Source organism: Canis lupus, chromosome 7, assembly GCF_011100685.1.
Source record: "Canis lupus familiaris isolate Mischka breed German Shepherd chromosome 7, alternate assembly UU_Cfam_GSD_1.0, whole genome shotgun sequence".
NCBI lineage: Eukaryota > Metazoa > Chordata > Mammalia > Carnivora > Canidae > Canis > Canis lupus.
The window spans coordinates 9,941,254-9,960,357 of NC_049228.1; the positions used below are offsets into that span (position 1 = coordinate 9,941,254).

The 19,104-nt window shown below is 41.4% G+C and overlaps 1 protein-coding gene and 1 long non-coding RNA gene across 2 annotated transcripts in view; one reads left to right on the forward strand and one right to left on the reverse strand.

Moving 5' to 3' along the window:
- The first annotated feature begins 457 nt into the window (after positions 1-457).
- Positions 458-7,587, forward strand: LOC102154370. Its single transcript, XR_005361913.1, has 3 exons — positions 458-1,744; positions 5,513-5,755; positions 7,324-7,587. It is a non-coding gene; the product is annotated as an uncharacterized LOC102154370 (long non-coding RNA).
- Positions 6,116-19,104, reverse strand: part of LPGAT1 (lysophosphatidylglycerol acyltransferase 1) — an 81,709-nt gene continuing 68,720 nt past the window's right edge. The window contains 2 exon segments of the mRNA XM_038542072.1: positions 6,116-12,370; positions 14,905-15,011. Of these exon segments, the coding sequence (XP_038398000.1) occupies positions 12,219-12,370; positions 14,905-15,011 (259 nt within the window). The 3' untranslated portion in view covers positions 6,116-12,218.

The window sequence follows — 19,104 nt, forward strand, 5'->3', positions numbered from 1 at the left end:
AAAGAGGAGATTCAAACTAAGACACCTCTCACTTGGAGGTGCATGATCACCTCTGCCTACCTGGGCCGCTGTAGCTCCCAGTGACCTTGCCCCCTCCTAGATGGCTTTGAGCAATGAAGGAGAGGAGCCTGAGCATCCTGTACCAATTTTCCCTGCTACCGTTCCCTTCTCTGAGCCATTGTACAGAAGCCCCCTGGAAAAAGAGTAAATCACAGTAGCTAAGAGGACAGACCCCCTGACACCCTGCACCTGAATCCAGACTCTGCCATCATTCATGGGGTGATTTGGGGCAAGTCACCTAAACTCTAGGTGTCATTTCACACACCTGTAAAATAGTGATACTACCTGGCAGGGCTGTAGTAAAGGTGGTGAAGCGCTCAAAGTATCTCCTAGCACATTGGAGGTGGTATGTGTGTTTGCTACCCTTATCTCCTCTTCCTAGGAGTCCCTTGTGCAGCGCCTTGGGAGGTGGAACAGAGCGGGGACACTGAGGCCCCCCAGAGGCCTGGCTCTTTCCCATTCCTCATTTCCTCCTTGGTGGTCCTGGTGGCAGGACTGACTCCATAAACGTGTGACCTACACCTGTTTTAATGCTCTGCAGTCACCATCTTGAAATTCTTCAAATTTTTGAACCAGGGGCTCTGCATTTTCATTTTGCCCTGGGTCCTGCAAACTGGGTAGCTGGTCCTGCCTGGTGGCTTACATCTGGGAGAGAGGCAGCTATGAGTGATGAGAGCCAAATGAACCCTGTCCTCTGGCCAAGCTGGACTCATGGTTTCTCCTCTGAGCGCAGCAGAAGATGCAGGCACAGTGGAGCTTTTATCAGAGTCCTTGTGACTGACAATGGCTCATGGCGGGGAAGGCTCTAGGGGCCAGCTGGTGGCTCTCCCACCCACCCCTGGCACAGGCTTACCCAGCTTCTTTGTGAATTCTGTCAGGGACAAGAAAGGATCCATTTCATTGTTGAATCTAACTGTAACTGTCCCTCATTCTTGTGGAGTGTTTGACGTTCTCTGAACCTTTTCATAAGGATTATCTCACTGCGTTGTCACCAACCCTCTGTGCGACAGGCATTTTCTAAGGAGTAGAAATTGAGGAAACGAGAACTTCCAGATTGGCAGCCCTCGCTGCCTCCACTCAGCCTCCCCCTTCCTTCGCTCAGGGATTGAAATCTGATGTCATCCAGGAAGTCCTTCAGCCGATCATAGGAGAAGGAAGAGCACCTTAATTCTTTGTACTAAATTATTTTTCCCCTGGGCTGTAGGTAATTTAACACCTTCTTTTCATATGTGCTTCATTTTGAATCACCGTCACAAGAAGGGCATGAACTAAACAGCCTTTGGATGGATCGAATCTGGTTTTAAATGTGTCCAACTTCTGTTTAAAGATGGATGAAGCAGAATCACAGAATCTCCCTCCCCTAGTGCCCAAAGGAATAATGCAGAAATTCAAAAATGAAACAGAAACACAACCACCTCAAATGAATCAATCACACAAGAACATTCACTTTAAAAAGTGCCAAAGGAAGCTTCTAGAACCATGGAACCATGCCAAATGGAAGCTTCTAGAACCACGTGGCTTTGTTCCACCCCTGATTGTGGAACTATGTCCATCGAGATAATCCTGAGCACTTCACCGATGCCTTCCCATCCAGAGTGCAGCCACTTGAGGGAATGGAACCGAGGGCAAGGAACCGAGGACCTGAGTGGGCAGGAAGGGCTATCCTTGGCTCGCCGTCTTCCTGGTGAGGTTTGGGGTTGACCAGAAGAGCGGGAGCCCACAGGAGGAGCAGCCCAGGTGGAGAAAGCCTGACAACGAGGACCTTCCGATTGCTAACCGGAGTGTGCTAAGTGCACACACCTTGCTACCAGATGTCTGTGACTGAGTGTGTGACGGGTGCTCCTTGAAGGACACACTGTTGCCTCTCACTTGCCCAGTAGGCCTAGAGCTTTCCTACTTCTCCAGATTCTAAAAAGGAGATTTTCCACTCATTTCCTTCTTGTCTGTAGTATTCAGATTCTTGTACCTATGTTCGGTAGTCGCCACTACCACTCCTCCGCACCCCATCCCAACAATAAATATCATTTAGATGGAAAACCCATGGGGCGCTTTGCATGGGCTGGTGTCTCTGTTAGAATCCACCCCTGTGGTGAGACAGGTCACCACCAGTGGGGCTGGTAAGGTAGCCCCCTTGCTAATCCTTTCCGTCCTCTTTCAATGAGGAGTCCGTCTGAATCAGCAGTCCTCCTGACACACCAGGTTTTCCCGCCATTTAGACAGAACTCCAATCTCTTCCAATTACTATTCCTGATCTTACATGGAATAGACTCTGAAGGCTGAATAATTGGCTCTTCCATTTCTCTGCCCCCAAGGAGAAAATGCTTTATAAATTCCACATTCATTAACTCGTCCAGTCCCTTGCCTTTTGTAGCAAACCTTTAGGAAACCAAAGTCGGGTTACCTTCACTATAGGCCCGCCTAGGACTGCTGTGAATTCTGACCTGCGTGGGCAGGCACAGGTGCATCTCCACGAGTCATTGTCCATGCCAGGCTTCTCAGTGGAAGATAGCTTTGGAGTATTTCCAGATCTCCTCCAGGAGATCTGTTCCACAATCTCACCTTTGCCCTTCATCCTGTCTCATGGAATTGCTACTTCCTGGTATGGATAACCTGAAGAACTTCTCTGAATGTTGGTCGGACAACCTGATGGGTATCTTTCTCTTAGAGAAAGATCAGGCCTTGAAACATCCCCTTCCTATGACCTCCCACCCCCAACTCCCATGGCTCAGACCCATGCCTGCTGTCCAAGCTCCACTCAGAGGTTCCTCTGTAGTCTACCACAATACCTCAATAACCAGAAGCAGCATTTGATTAGAATCTGCCCACTTCCTACTAGTACCTAAATTCTTAAGAACGGGGTATGTGGCACTTACAAATGGAAGAGAAAATGTCAGTTCTCAAGGTATAAATTTCAGAGTCTTCTGCAACTAGAAAGGAAAACATTTTCAAAATTGCTGTGGCTTCCTGAATCCTTAGGATGCCTTCAGTGCAGGCTTTTATATTTCGGGATCATATGAATTATACATAGAGAACGATGGGCTGGTGGCTAGCTTCCAACTACTAGAAATTATATTTCCCTCCCTTTTTGATAATTAGTTCAAGGTCTTCACCACAAGTGACATCATGTCTCCGAAGCAAAAATAGGTCTCGATGAAGACTGTGTAATGTCTTCTGTCTAGCAGATCCTATTTCCTCTTTATGCCCTACTCTCCTTACATTCCTAATTGACTCTCTGGACCTCAAAGCTTTTTGTTGCTGCTGTCGGGAGCCTTAAATAATTAGGAATAGTCTGACTAGGTGAGGTTCAGAGCTTCTGCTGACTACATTTCAGTTTACCTTAGAAATCCAAATGATGGGCACCTGGGTGGCTCAGTGGTTGGGCATCCACATTTGGCTCAGGTTATGATCCTGGGATGGAGTCCCACATTGGGCTCCCTGCAGGGAGTCTGTTCCTCTCTCTGTGTGTTTCTCATGAGTAAATAAAATCGTAAAAAAAAAAAAAGAAAAAGAAAAAGAGACCCAAATGACCTAGGTATCTGGAAAATGGGATGGTAGGCATTATAGTCTGGGGGATAGTGATACAATCCAGTATGAAACAAATGGGCCATTTGGGCCTTTAGACACAGGTAAGGGTGGGGATGATTTACACACTCTGTTAAACCGGACTGGAGCGAGCTAAAGCAGCCTCCCTTACTGAACATTCAATACAATGTGCTTCACAGGAAAGATCTCACGTGATACTGAAAAGACCTTAACACAAGAGTGAGGTTTAGAGGATAAGACGCTTATGAAAGGGGTTAGGATTCCAGCTTCCAGGCTGAGTTCCTGGGTGTTGCTGCCCTTGTGCGGGCTCTTCTTGGACAGGCCCTGGGCCCCAGCAGCTGCTGTGATGGAGGGAGGCCGTGGTGGCTCTGAGGTTACTACCTGCTGTCTGTGTGATTCCCCTGGAATGCAGAAATGAAAGGAGCTGTGATGAGACTGACATCTCGACCCGCTGCAGTCTGTAGTGAGGCATTCTCTTTATCTTCTACTGTATGGGGCAAAGATGAAAACAAAACACATTTCACTCCCGTATTCCAAAAGATGAAAAGCATAGATTTCAAACTTTCTTTAGTGGCTAATTGCATCTCTCCAACAGCTGAGGGGAAGAGTTATTAAAAAGAAAATAGCAATAATCTAGGGCTTGGGAACTACTGTGTTGACTTCAAAATTGAGGAAAAGGAAACTATAGAAGCTTTTAAGTCCATCACCCCCTTAAGAAGTATACTCAATCCTTTAGATCTAATTCTTAATTTAGTCAAAACAGAAACCCAAACAGAGGCAATCTGTTGTTTTGGGGAAAACATTTGAATGGGAATCAAGAGACCTGGTTCTGGTCTGTGCAGTTCTGTTAAGTAGTCATTTGATGCCACCAGCAAGGGACCAAAATTGTACCAGAATGAAATCCGCCGTCTCAAAACAAGGTGATTTCTAAAGTTCCTGCTGGTGAAGGGCCAGAGTTATGCATCAGTGTGGAAAATAATATAAAGATTACTCCCCAACAAAACCTCCATTCTTTTAAATATGGGTCCTTTTGATCAATGTGATTTATATGAATGAGTGATGGGACCAACAGACAGACCTAACCGTCTTATTCGGAAATTTAAAATATTTCCAACTAATTTCCAAATTACAGTCAAACTTCTAAAAGTGCAAGAATTTAGACCCATCTACTGTTGTTTGTTGCAATAACCGAGGAACCGTCTACCATGATAGGTGCTCTTCAAACATGTGTCCCCATGAGCCCTGCCTCCCGGCAGTATTTACACCCTCTTGTAGACCTCCCCACATTGAATCCGGACTGGCCCTGTGACTCACTTTCTCCAAAGTGGCATCGTGCCAGGACTGGGTGGGTCTAAAGCCAAAAGAAGTCTTGGTTGGCTTTTTTTGTGCTTTTTGGAGCCAAGCGGCCATTACTCTCACTGTCCCACACTGAATATATGAGAATTCAATGCATCCAATACAGACTGGCCCAGATGCCTCGTTTCCAATGCCATCCTTTGTCCTAATTGAAATGCGTACATTTCAGGGAAAGATAAAAGCCCTATTGTGGGCCCTAGATGCCGTGATGAAAAGAGGCTCCTTGTCACCAATATTTTGAATTGTCCCTTTGTTTAGCATCCTGGAGATGCCCAATGGCCCAGGGGCAAGCTTTTCTTCTGCCAAGAGGGCAGAGTGTCTGAAATGGCAGGTGGGATCCTCCACAGGTGAGTCCTCAAGATGGCAGTCTTAGAACAGAGTTCTCACAGAAGTGGATTTCCTCAAGATTAGTGTTGGAATACCTGCCAGGCTCCTCATGTATCAGGGGTGTGTGCACCTGCTTAGAGAGCAGCCTTTGTGCCCCCTTTGTCTTCTATCCCTCACGGGTTCCTCTTCCTAGTACTCTAAGCTCTTCTGATTTCTCCATTTCTAGGTCCCTACTTCCTTCCTTGTCCCTCAAATGTCCATCAGCTGATCCTGACACAGTCTTAAGTAATTGGTGAAAAACTGAAGATAAGACCCTTGTCAGGAAGTTTTGCATCAAAAATGAAACACAGGAATGAAGATGCAGCAATTCATAATTTGAGGAGGCATCCCAGCTCCATGATTTCTCAAAGACACCGTGAAGACACAGCTGCTATCATTACAAGGATGGCCCAGTGTTCTCTTGCCCACGGTGAGTGAGCAGTAAGAACGTTACCACCATCTCTAGAGCAAATCTCACACCCCAAAAGGCAGAAAGCACTCCAAGGACAAGCAACAGAAACCTTCTAGGAGGAAAATTCAGAAATGAGCTTTGTGATACACTCATGTCTTCTGGCCAAAAAAAACATTGTTCCAATTTCTTCCTTTGTAAAATGGATTTGACCAGACCTAATTAAGAGGATTTTTCTGATTATGAAAAGGGCCTGGCTCATTTCTAGTGGTTAGCCAACTCTCCTCCCTTCCATTGGTGTGTCATTTATATGTGATCTGGATTATTGATACCTAATGTTTCTCATGCCTCTAGGAGTTAAGAACAAGGTTATACAAGTCCTGAGAGGTAAAAATTTATTGATTTATATATCAGCATGTTATGATATGGTCACACCTGCTCATACAGCTGACTTTTTCTTATAGCCAAAAGAGGATTTTTTTTCCTTTTAAAAATACATTTTTTTTTCCAGCAGGAAGAAACATTTTAAAAACAAACATTTTCATATTAAGTGGAAATTTAAAACAATGGCTTTTTTTCCCCCAACTCATGAGAAATAGGGCTGGTCAGCAATAGATCTCTGAGTGCTTCAGTGTTTTCAGTCTTCTGCCCCCGGGGTTTGCTCTTCGTCTTCGACAGAAACAATTCTAGGGGGAAACAATGATAACCTCAACTCAAGTCAGCAACCTGAATCCACATAGAAGAGGTAGACTGAACCGTAACGTTTTAACTTATTTGGTAGATTGTGTAAGATATTTTAATACATTTAAATTTTTTTCACTGGGATCAAACATATTCTACAAACAATGGCCTAAACAATTAATGTTTTACATGCTCACAACAAAATCTTAGAGAGGTCTACAATCTACTTAGCTTTGAGACCTGAAAGCGTAGAATTGGCTTTAGAAATAGGCAAGCTTCCCATGCACTTCGGGAGAAGTTTGCTTTCGTCAGATTCTTCAAATGAAAAGCAAGCTCCGATGTTAATGCCTTCCCAACCTTTTAAAGCCCCCGAAAGGGTCAGTGATAGGAATTTCCTGAGAGCAGTGAGTAGCTTAACTGTGAGAAATTTATTCAGTACTAACAGGTAAACAGAAAAGACGGGGCAGTGGTATGCTGGAGAGAGCTCCGGCTGGCTCCTGACCCTAGGGCCAACTGTTAAATTTTAGAATTTTGCCAGCAGTTGTTAAACAGCTGTTATTAAAATTACATAAGCTTATCATTAGTGCCAAAGCTAAAAGTGGTTCCCTTTAATGAGTATAATTTGTACAAGGATAAGAAACAGTTTAGCCAAAGATCATGTTATTAGATTGAGGGTCAATAAATAAACTGGAGAAACACGGGAATTAGTCTGTTATTTCATCTTTCAAATCATAGATTGGCTACAAGAGTTCAGCAAAGTCAATTAAAGCACCCTGGGAGAATCAGTTGGTCACATGGAATTTATAATATATTTTATTATTATCTATTAATTGTGTTATATATCCTTCCTATCAGGAAAATTTATAGCAAAGTTATGTACATTTGCACACGTAATTTTTTTTTTCCAGGAGAGCAGACTGTTGGAACATTTACCAGTATACAACCAGTATACCAGTATCTCCACCATACCATGGGGGAGAATGGGGAAGGAGCAGAGGAAAGAGAAACCAAAGAAGGAAGCACAGTGTTTTTTCATTTGGTTTTTCTGTTTGCCCTCAGCATCCAACCGCCATGGTGTGCTCTGAGTACATGTCCACAGAAGCTCATGCCAAAATATCTCCAGAAACACACAAACACCCCATCCCCACCACTAAGAAGTAAAAGCACTTTACTTGAAAAAAATCAACTTTATTTTTTCTAGGTTAAAAAAAAATAGAACCAGCTATTCATTTTGTTGTTGTTGTTGTTGTTGTTGTTGTTGAGAAAACGCTTCTTTTGGTGTTCACATCTAAATTTCTGAAAAGGTGATCTGGTTACTAAAATAATCCCATATGCATTCCTAAACCAGATCCACGTGTGACCAGCCCTTTACAAAAATTAATTACAGTTGACACAGCCTTTACATTCATTCTGAGCATACATTACAACATGCAGATAACAAAGAAAGAAAAACAGGTCGACAGCTGAAGTAAACATATGGCATCCAGAAAACTGAAACCCATCTGTATAAAATAAATACAACTTTGTAATAACTGTAAAGAAAATGAAAGCACTTAATGTAACAATGGCAGGTCCATGTGTACCTGTTTCATCACCCAGTCAAGAGAGAAGTTACTGTAAAATGCAGACCCCTCACATGTAGAACTTGGGCATCAGTCTTGTATGTTTGACAGTTTTACACAATAAAAATAAAGCCATTCAAAATATGTGTGCGTACTTTGCAACTAGAATACACTTAAAAATTTTTTGCTCTTTCAATTGTTTTAAAAAATATTAACTGTAAAAATCCTCAAATGGAGATTTTTGTGGAAAAACCCCTATTTTATCTTCCACATGGCTAGTCACCCTCCCCAGCAGTTCAGCACCCTCAGCGGATTCCCAGGGTCCAGTTCCTAATTGTTGAGGATCAATGCAAAATGATTGCAATAAAGCACCATCCAGCGACTGCTCCAGAGAACACTCGGCCCCTTTGTGATCTAGAAACGTTCAGTGTCGGTGGTTTTGGTCCCAAACATATTAGTCTCCATCCCCTCATAGAATAGAACCAGTATACCTGCTGCCCAGCGCTGCTTTCAACTTGACCTTTCACGTTAACAGTCGTAAGGTTCACATCACTATGTAGCAAAAAATAAGACTAACCATTTTTATTCATCCCTGTGGACCAGAGCGGACCTGCTCGTGATGGTAACTCTGGAGTGAAGTCCTGTGTAATGAAGAAAATAACTAACTCTTCCTATTCGGCAGTGCAAATAAAATTTCCTTAAATATAAAAAGAATCCAATAAGACTGTCCATGATTAAAGACAACTATCTATGATTATAACCAGGTCCCGCTAGTTCAGAAGAGTCTTTAGGGAAGTGATTGTCAAAACGTCACTAAAGACAAATCCACAAGAAGTGAGTAACATGAACAAAGAATGAAGAGGCATTCTTAACAGTAATCCACATGATATTAACATGAAAGCGATGTTGTGAGGTTTGTATTAGGTGATTTCACATCTCATTTTCATTAAAGGCTTGAGTATAACTACAATACTGCCAACTCTTGATTATTCAGGGATTTCTTTTCTAGCTCATGGATTATATTTAGGCTTTTGTGTTCCCTCTTTCTGAAGTCGTGTCTTCCTAAATCTTTTCACTACTCATTAATACAGTCATAAGTACATAAGAGGACCTATAAATAAACAGTTGAAATCATTGTTTTAAAATCAGCCAACATCGCTAGAAGAACAAAAAAATTTGATGGGAAAAAAAACCCTCAAACTCATAATAAATACACATTAGATTTTTGGCTAACTATGACTTATTACTGGATATATTACCCGATAATCCCTAGTTCCTTTACTGTGGAAAATTAATGGTTGATTGCAATATTAAATACGACAGATCTGAATTCAGAGCTATCTTTTTAAAAAATCTACTTATACTCTCCATTAACTTGTTTGCCCACCCAAAATATCATTTTGCATTCTGTAATTTTTCTTTACCTTCCACTGGTGTATAGGTTTCTCCGTCCTATCTGTATATTTCAACACCAATAACAGTTTCTGAAGTTAAGGGTGAACTGCCAGTGTGGTCCCTTCTGTATTCAATGCACCTGCCCTTGGCCTCTGGTGGAGTCGGTGCTCCATCACCCTTCTCTGCTGTGGGAATCCAGGCAGATCAGCTGAGACCAACAACTGCTGAGATTCTCACGCTTCTGGTACAAAACTGGCACAGTTTTAAGAAATGTATATTCTCTAAATCTCCTTTCATCTCACTTTGCAAAGAAAGTACAAACTAGGAATTTTTACGCAGTCCCGTACGGTGGCACACAGCTGCTTCCCTGATCTGCCATAGAAGAACACTGCTTCTCTCTCTACACGCCCTAGGGCAAGCAGCAGCACTCCAGTAATTGGTAAGGAGAGCACCATCGATGCTCTCAAATGTATTTGCAACAGAAAAGAGAGAACATGTTGATAAACAATCGGAGAAGGATAGGCAGATCAGTGACACATCTATTTACAACTCACAGGTCTATTTTCAAAAATTGACTCATATATCTATTGGTATTTGTCACTCTATAGACTGTTGAAATGACTCTGCATTTGAAAAGTAAAGCGTCTTACAGAATAGTTGGTTTAATGTGTACAGTATATTAACAACATCATGTTCCTTTGGAGCACAGCGATGGCAAGTGGCCCTGAACCACATTTATGTATACATGTATGCATCTCTCTCTCTCTCTCTCTCTTTTTTGATAGGAGAACTGGCCACTCCTACCTGTGACTTGCTTTAGCAATCAGGAAATTCTCTATGGCTAGGACTGTGCATGCCATACTTGACAGTGAGCAACTTATCCCCCAGATGGCTGACTAATCTCTCAAATGAACAATTTCAATTCATCCTGTAATCCAGCAGTGTTTGCTGGACCTCAAACAGAAGCATCGTTAAGCTTCTCTTTGGCTTCCTATCATCATCTATGCCTCTTAATCAAGATCGGTTTCACCTACTCACTATCCCTGTAAAACACACAATAAAATGCTTTGACTTAAAAAAAAAATTGCATCTTATAACAACCCCTACCAAAGCATACACATTAACACTGTCCTCTGCATTTTACCAGTAGTAGCATAATATGCAATGAGGTATTTCATTAACACATTATCCTTTTTCATATATGCACGGAATTAACCTAAAGCTGAAGCTGCTGTGGGCTTTTATTTGGTGTTGCTTTACCGTTTCCACATAACTGGGAGAAAATTCACATCTTTTCAGTTTTGTTGTTGTTGTTGTTGTTTTTGGTTTATTTAAAAATAGAAAACATTCGCCTTTACCATTATTAGTTTCTGGCCTACTTCTCAAAATTGCCATTTGTAAGATTAGTGACAACAGGGGAATCTACAACACTCATCTCACAGAAAACTGCCACTGACTTAGTAGGATCTTTATAGTCTTACCATCCAAACCCAAACTCCACCTCTGTCTCAGCACGAGGAGTGCAGGTGAGGGATGGACGCGGCCCCAGCACTTTCTGAGAAGAGCCTGCTTCTACTGTGAGGTAAATCACGTGAACATAGTGGAAAAAAAATGGATGGTCTCTAGAAATAGAAACTTGACTTTATCTTCTTTTTAAAAAGCACTTGGAAGAGACTGGGAAGGTTTTTGTGCTGGTCTGTCTCCTGGTTGCACCACCCTGGCATGGGCAGCAACTTGATGTGATGACGGAATACAGGTTTGGGGGTGCCAGGTGAGAACTGTTCACCATTTGAAGCCCACGTCTGGCTCTCTCATTTTTCTAATAAAACCCCTATTTCACTTCAAACCGGTCATTTAAATGTTTTACAGTAATTTGTTTCAGTCACCCCCCAATACATTTGGCGCTAATAAGCCAAAACAGGGTGGGGGTGGCAGGAAGCCTCACGTAGATAGAAGCCTCACGTCAGTGTGGCGCTCAGTGCAGGGGGGGCCGCTGCAGAGCATCAGCGCCCTGGTACCAACGCAGAGACAAGACAGCCTCTCAAGAATCCCACTCACTGATTATGCTTACGTTTGTTTTCAGGTTTATATTACTAATCCTTTGCTATATATGCATCTGACAAAAGTGCATTTTGTAAGATAATTATCAATCTATGATATGCCTCTACACAAAAAAGAAATCAAGTGACACCCCTCACATAAGGGAAAGCACTAGCGCATGTAAACACAATGTTGGGACCGAGCTAGCCTTTTTTAGGAACACATTCTAGTACCGCAATGTGTCCAGGGGACACTGTTTCCCACCCCCCGAGCATGACTGACACTGGAGTGTCACTGTGAAGCCCAGGGGAACAGTTCTGGAGGGTGTGGACCAGCTAGCTCTTCTAGAGGCTCCTAGTGACACAGCAAGCACTGGTGAAAGGAGGGCGCTCGCTCTACACAGTTCTGCCCTAAAGAGACTACTAGCTAAGAGGAACAAATACAACTTTCCGAGTTTGAACTAGATTATCACGTGTATCTGGTGACAACAGAGTTTCTCTCAGATAGTCTTCTAGGATGATTTTTATGATTTCCTCTTCTCCGAATGTGATGTCTGCTTAGATGTATGGTAGAGTGTATCTTTTTAAAATGTGAAAGTCCTTAAAACAGATTAGCAGGTCATTATATTACTGATCCTCATTTTAGTAGAGTTTTTAAAATATCCCAAAGGGGGATAAATATCAATCCATCCATTGAATTTCCTTTGCTTTTTTTTTATATATATTCTGAGATTTGCACATGTAAAATAATGCACACTTATGAAAGTCTGAACTCCTATGGTGACCTTGATAAGTCCAAGTCAATTCCTAAAATAGGCAATGGTAAAAATACTGGATGATGTTATACCACATATAGCCTGACAAGAATGCAAAAGACTGTATGAGAAATATCCACATATTGCTGAGGGTCATCTCCCTGGAAACAGCTTCCTTACGCCCCTTGGGAGGTGGAAAAGCCCCTAAAAGACAAGATAGAAATATTAATTCATCTTACTGTGGTGGTAAGGTCTCCTGGAATAAAAGTTGAATATTAGTTTAACTAGAATTTCTGTTGTTTGCTTTTTAAAGCATCTTCTGTGACTTCCCATTGTTCCTGAAGAGAGATCTCATTTGAAATACAATTTTCAAACCACCGAACCCTTTCTTGCCTCTGAACTTTTGCATTTATTCTTCTTGACTGAGCTGGTTCTCCTCATGTCAGTGAATGGCAGCCTCATCTGCATTCTTCCAATATCAGAAAAAATACCATCCACCTTCCCATCTCAAGTCAGTCACATTCATCACCATCTTTATTTCACCTCTTGGCACTTGTCACTATCTGTAATGATCCAGATCTATCTTTTTTTCTACAGACTTGTTCACCATCTCCTTCTGGAATATAAACTGCATGAGGGCAGGCACTCTCTCTGCCTTGTTGCCACTGTAACCCTAGAAATTTCCTCAGTGGCCAGGACATGGGATGTGTGAAATTGTTATTAAATAACTTCTGAAGTGAGATAGCTTACACTAATCACTCTCTTTACAAGTTAAATGTTTTTGCCAGCAAAATTAATCACTGATGCTCTTTTCAAAAGGCAATATTATCTATGAAATATATCTTAGTAATTAAAAAGAGAAACACAAAGTGAACAAATGTCCTTAAATTCTTTTCTAGAAGGGAAAGCTAGACCACTTCAGAGCAATATTACCTAAGGTCATCTTGATAACACTTGAGCATTTCAAACAGTCTTTGTCCTTGCTGATAATCCCTTTGGGTAAGCTGATTCATGTGGGGATTTGCTTCTCACAAGCAATTTACAGAGAACACTTTCAAGTTTCAAGGTCTATTTTACAAATAGCTTTCTTAAAAAGAGACTTCCATTATTGTTGCTACAATTTTGGCTAAATATCATAAAGCAAGAGATGAAGACTGGAAAAGGAGAGATCCTATTGACTCTTAACCACCTCATGCCGTCTTACATATCTATCCTGTTTTATCTTTAAAGAAATGTTGAGCGTAAGACCAAGGACTGCACATGGTAGGGAGGGGCATCTTGTTCAATGCGTCTTACTAAGAATTCTAGACACGTGTACAGTGTCCAACCCCTGCCATATGGGTATGCACTAGTCCACAGCCCCCGGGTTGGAACATTAGGATCAGGAGGGAATCCTGTTGTGGGTAATGTGAAACAATCCTAAACATAAAAACAAAAGCATTAAAGGTAACAAACAGTATCAGCCTTTGCTCACCATCAGGTCTTTGACAGTCTGATTTAACATGAATGTGAATTTTAAATAAAAAAAAAAAAATCTAAGTGGGAAGAAAATAGCACTTTCTGTTCATCCAAAATCTCATAGCCTCATCAGGCCCAAAACAACTCCCCCGCCCCCCCTTTTTTTACTGTAGGTTCTTGAAAATAAGCCTACAAAATAGTTATTTGTGAAAGCACTTTGGTAATGCCTGGCATTATACTAACGCTAATTTCCTTCTTTCTTAACTTCCTTTCTTCCTCCCTCTCTCCTCCCCCTTTCCAATGTCTGTTTCACTGCATTGCAGTTTTCATAGAAGGTAGAGAATATTAAGTATAGATAAGGGACCTTCGGGTAAATTGACTTTTTTCTCCCGAGGAGAAAAGTATAAGTTATATCCATGAAAACTTAAAAAGTAAGCTTTATCCTTATATGTAAAGAAAAGAATTAAGCATGTAAAAATGCAGTTCAAAATGATCTCAAATGGGGATCCCTGGGTGGCGCAGCGGTTTGGCGCCTGCCTTTGGCCCAGGGCGTGATCCTGGAGACCCGGGATCGAATCCCACGTCGGGCTGCCGGTGCATGGAGCCTGCTTCTCCCTCTGCCTGTGTCTCTGCCTCTCTCTCTCTCTCTCTGTGACTATCATAAATAAATAAAAATTTAAAAAAAAAATTAAAAAAAAATGATCTCAAATGACTGCAAGATGATGGTATTATTTAAACAATTAAGTACAATGTCAAATCATAAATGTTATTTGCTAATTCATAAAATAGCCCATGTAACTGTACACATACGATTTCTACTACACTCTGTGTGCTGTTTTGCATCAGTTCTATTTGTACAACAGTTTACTCATCATTTGATCTTGCACACTGGCTGATGAAGTAAGAGCCTGTATAAATTTAACATTAACCTTGTCCTTATGAATATTCTAAGCTGAAACTCTTAAATACAGAAATACTTTGATTCCTTTAGGGCGGGCAGCCCCGGTGGCGCAGCAGTTTAGCACTGCCTGCAGCCCAGGGTGTGATCCTGGAGACCCAGGACTGAGTCCCATGTCAGGCTCCCTGCATGGAGCCTGCTTCTCCCTCTGCCTGTGTCTCTGCCTCTCTTTCTGTGTGTTGCTCATGAACTAAAAAAAAAAAAAAAAAAAAAAAAGATTCCTTTAGGGCATCTGAAGAATGTAAAAATGGTTATCTCCTCTAAAGTACATCTTTGGGACTATCACTAACTTCGGACACATATGTAATAGGATACTGTGTACCTGTTTCATAAAAATGTGATAAGAGTTCCTCTTTTTCAATAAAACGTTGATAGAGCCAATCAGCAAGGTCATCGGTCTCCAGGGGTACATCTTTAATTGGAAAGATCCTATGAAGAGTTAGAAAAAAAAACAAAAACTACTTACTTCAATTCAGAAATCAACATAATTCAGAAACACAATTTAGCTTTGGTGACTGAAAAGCTGAACAAAGCAATAGAATCACCTCTGACTTTTGCAAGGGTTCATTTCTGCAGCTTCTCAGATCATCTTGGTTTTTAAAAAATTGCTGATTATACAGCAGAGTTCATTTATTCATCACTTATTCAAACATTTCCCAGCCTATTATATGTTAGGTCCAGTGCCCAATGATGAAAGACTATTAATAAATTGTCCTGTATCTACAAATAATACTGAGAAATAACTGTCTTCCCATGTTTGTGGGTTTAAGAAGAAACGGTGTTCAGAACAGATGAAGTTTTTAAAATTTAAATTCAATTTGCCAACATATAGTATAACACCCAGTGCTCATCACATCAAGTGCCCTCCTTAGTGCCCGTCACCCAGTCACCCCATCCCCCCGCCCACCTCCCCTTCTGCAACTCCTGTTTGTTTGTTTCCCAGAGTTAGGAGTCTCTCTCATGGTTTTTCTTCCTCTCTAATTTTTCCCCACAGAACAGACGAAGTTTTAAAATGCAGGTACTGGGGCACTTGGGTGGCTCAGTCGGTTGAGCATCTGACTCGGTTCCAGCTCTGGTCAGGGTCTCCCAGTAGGAAGATGGAGCTGGGATGGACTCTGTGCTCAGCAGGGAGTCTGTTTCCCCTCTTTACCCTCCCCTCATCCCCACCTGCACATGTGTGTGTGCTCTCTCTCAATTAAATACATAAAACTTTAAAAAATAAGGTAAAATAAAATGTAGCCACTTTAGGACACATTCAGAGTAGTCGGATGCTAGACCAAATAAATGCATCTTAACAATGTTCTTTTGGAGGAAATGTCCATGAACCAGATAGAATCTTTCTAAGTTGTATCAGAGATACAGGTTTCCTGAGCAGGGCCGCCTCTTCTTGGAGCTCGAATGTGCAGATTCTGTGAACACGTCCAACTCACCAGGAAACAGACTAGGATGATTGGTGATACATATCTGCTGGACATGAGGGCAGGAAAGGGCAACTCGTGACCATACTATGTATTTGCTGATGCTGAAAAGAATTTCTTTTTTTGTTTTCTAGTTTTGTGGGGAGTTTTCTTAATTTCATTTTAATTGAAGGTATAAAGGGACACAGTTTTAAAAGCCTGCAAAAGATTCAAATGAAAAACAGTGGTCCCTGTCTCTCTGCCTGTTGTTTCTCTCTACCCAGAGGAATCAATTTTTTACCTCTTTTGATTAAGTATCTTGATATTTATTGACATGTTTCCTCTTCAGTTTTAGGGCCAACCTACTGACTTCCCAGTGTGGAAGAAAGACAGAGAGTAAACTCCTTCGGCCTTTTCCCACCACACATTCACATCCTTCCCATCTTCCCAATGCAGTTCCATGGTAATTTTTCATGAGCGGAGTATTAGGCATGGACATAGATTCAAAGCTAAGCCACATAGTAAATCAAGGCTATGATTTCTTTCCTTCTCCCTGAAATGAGCAGTTGAATTGTTTTCTCTATATACATAACTAATTTACCCATAAACTCTGGTCTGTCAAGAGTCAATTCCTTAAAACCCATCTACAAACTTTTTTTTTAAAGGGCAAGAAAGAAAATATTTGGAGTTTGCAGGCCTTATGGTACCTGTCGCAACTATTCAACTTGGCTTTGTAGTGTGAAAGCAGCCTTAGACCTTGTATAAATACATGGGTAGAGTTATATTCAAATAACATTTTATTTAAAAAGCAGGCAGTAAGCGAGTCTGACCTGTGCTCTAGATCTTCTCTCAAGGCATTTGTGTGCATCAGGCATTCTTTTAATTTCGTTTTCCTGAATAAATTTCGCCCACACTGTGGACTTGTGGCCTGTAGTTTTCATCATGCAAAGGCCTCTTATTTTGTCCTGGTGATTCTCTGCATTCCTAAAATGCATTTAGTGTTTCCTACCTCTCACGTCTTCCTTTTTCTGTATTTATTCTACATTCTGATGGAGCACAGCCTCCAGTGGTTTCTGGGGAAAGGGTACTCGAAGTCTGGCATTTCTGCCAATGTCTTTTTTCTGTCCTCACACCTGGTCGATAATTTGACTAGATACAGCATTCATTTTGGCCTGATTAGATCTCAATTCTGCAGTAAGAGAATCTCTAGAGCCCCTTTATGCTTTTCTCCAGAGCCACCAGTCATTTTATGATTGTACTTCTGAATTGTATCTCCGACATGGTATTTAAATCTATATCCAGCAAGACTGTGGCAGAGAGCATTACCTTCTGGTTCTTTCTTTTATGGTGAATTCTTCCTTCTAGTCATTTTGTCCACTGCAGAATGGCTTGTCAGGAGCAATCACTTTTCTCTCTGTAGCATTCCAGCTGTTCTCTCTTTACATCTTGGGTTGAATTTGTAGGTGTTCAGGATGTTTTGAAAGTTATCTAGGTAAGTTTGTAGGACCAGATGAATTGAGGATCCCTACTCTTCCACCATCTTGCCTAGGTTTCCTAGATACAGGATTCAGGGTTGCCACTCATTTTCTTCCATCTCTGCCTTTGTGTCCTCCTTTCTAGGAGAGTTATTTAATTTCTAAACTTTTTTTTTTAATTTCTAAATTTTTTTAATGGAGTTTTTATTCCTTTTTTCATATTTGTAATTTCTAAGAGCTCTCTGAATGTCCTTTTTTTTATAGTATACTGTTGTTTTCTTGTTGCAATATCGTATCTCTATGAGAATCTTATCTCTGTGAGAATTAGAAGATGAAAGCAGAGAAGAGGGTTAACAAACTCTCAGGATTTTTTGGCAGCTGGGATTTCCTTGAATCATTACTCCTTGAATCATTACTCCAAGTCAGTTTCTTATGTTTGTTTTAGTCTCTATCACAGTAGAGGCCCATCAGATGACAAGTTATCTGGTGAGTCTTTGTTGTTCACCCACATGTATAGATGTGGGATTAAACAGCTGACTGAAGGCTCTCAGCCCGTGAGTGCAGTTTGTTGACTGGGAACTTCATGGAGGATTATCTGGTTGGGCCATTGAAGTTGGGTCTTTCTTCCTGAACTTGCCATTTCTCCAGAGGAAGATCCTCTGATTTCCTGCCTAGAGAATGAAGGCCTCCCTTTTGGCTTTCTGGTAGCAGAGTGAGACATCAGGGCTGAGGTGGGGGAGGAGGAGTGTCTCAGCACTGGGTGCCCTGACATCACTTAGCCATTCTGTGTTTTCATTATGGGACCTCTGCCTCAGCTGTGATAGGTACCCTTGAGTCTAGAGAGCCTCTAGATACTCCTCCAGAAGAAGCCTCCAGTTCCTGCCACAGCAGGGAATGAATAATCCCCCAGCTGTGGGATGGAGGGGAGGGGTTTTGGAGAGTGGAGTTCTTCAGCAGATTTCAACCAGAACCCCCAAAGGCAGCAACCCTTTTAACCTCATGTCCACGGGCTCTGATCCTTGCCAATTTTTCAGTTCTGTGGCGTAAGTCAGGTTGATTCCTGGCTTAGGGTTCTATTGGGTTATTGACTGTTCTGTTTTCTAATTTCCTGACTTTTGCTACTATTGCCTTTCCTACTGCTTTTCCTCATCCTCATGGGTAAACACCTTAAAGAAACTCTTCAGTGTCATTCTACTAGAGTTTTGGAAGGGCATGAAAGTTGATATGAATCCGAGCTACCATTTTCTCTAAGAAGCTATCCTGTTATTTCTGAAAAGTCTAAGATGATTTTCTATCTTTGACCACTGTCTACTGCTTGCCTTTCTACAAAGGGGTATTATTATTTCAAGTTAAGTCAAGGAGCACAAAGCATTCCAAATTACCAGAATGCCCATGCTCAGACTTCTTCAAAGTCTTCTTAAAATGACTCATGTAACATGGTCATTTGCATACAAAAACAATCAGAAGGAACATATTTACGAATTGCATTATAATCAGATCGTTTTGTTATTTAAACACTTAAATACCAGATTTGGTGTATTTTAGCACCCCAATTTAAGTATCTGTAGATAGGATAAGAAGAGAGGAAATGAAGGAAAAGTATGATATGAAAAAACATCTATTAAAAATCGACTTCAGTGGGGATCCCTG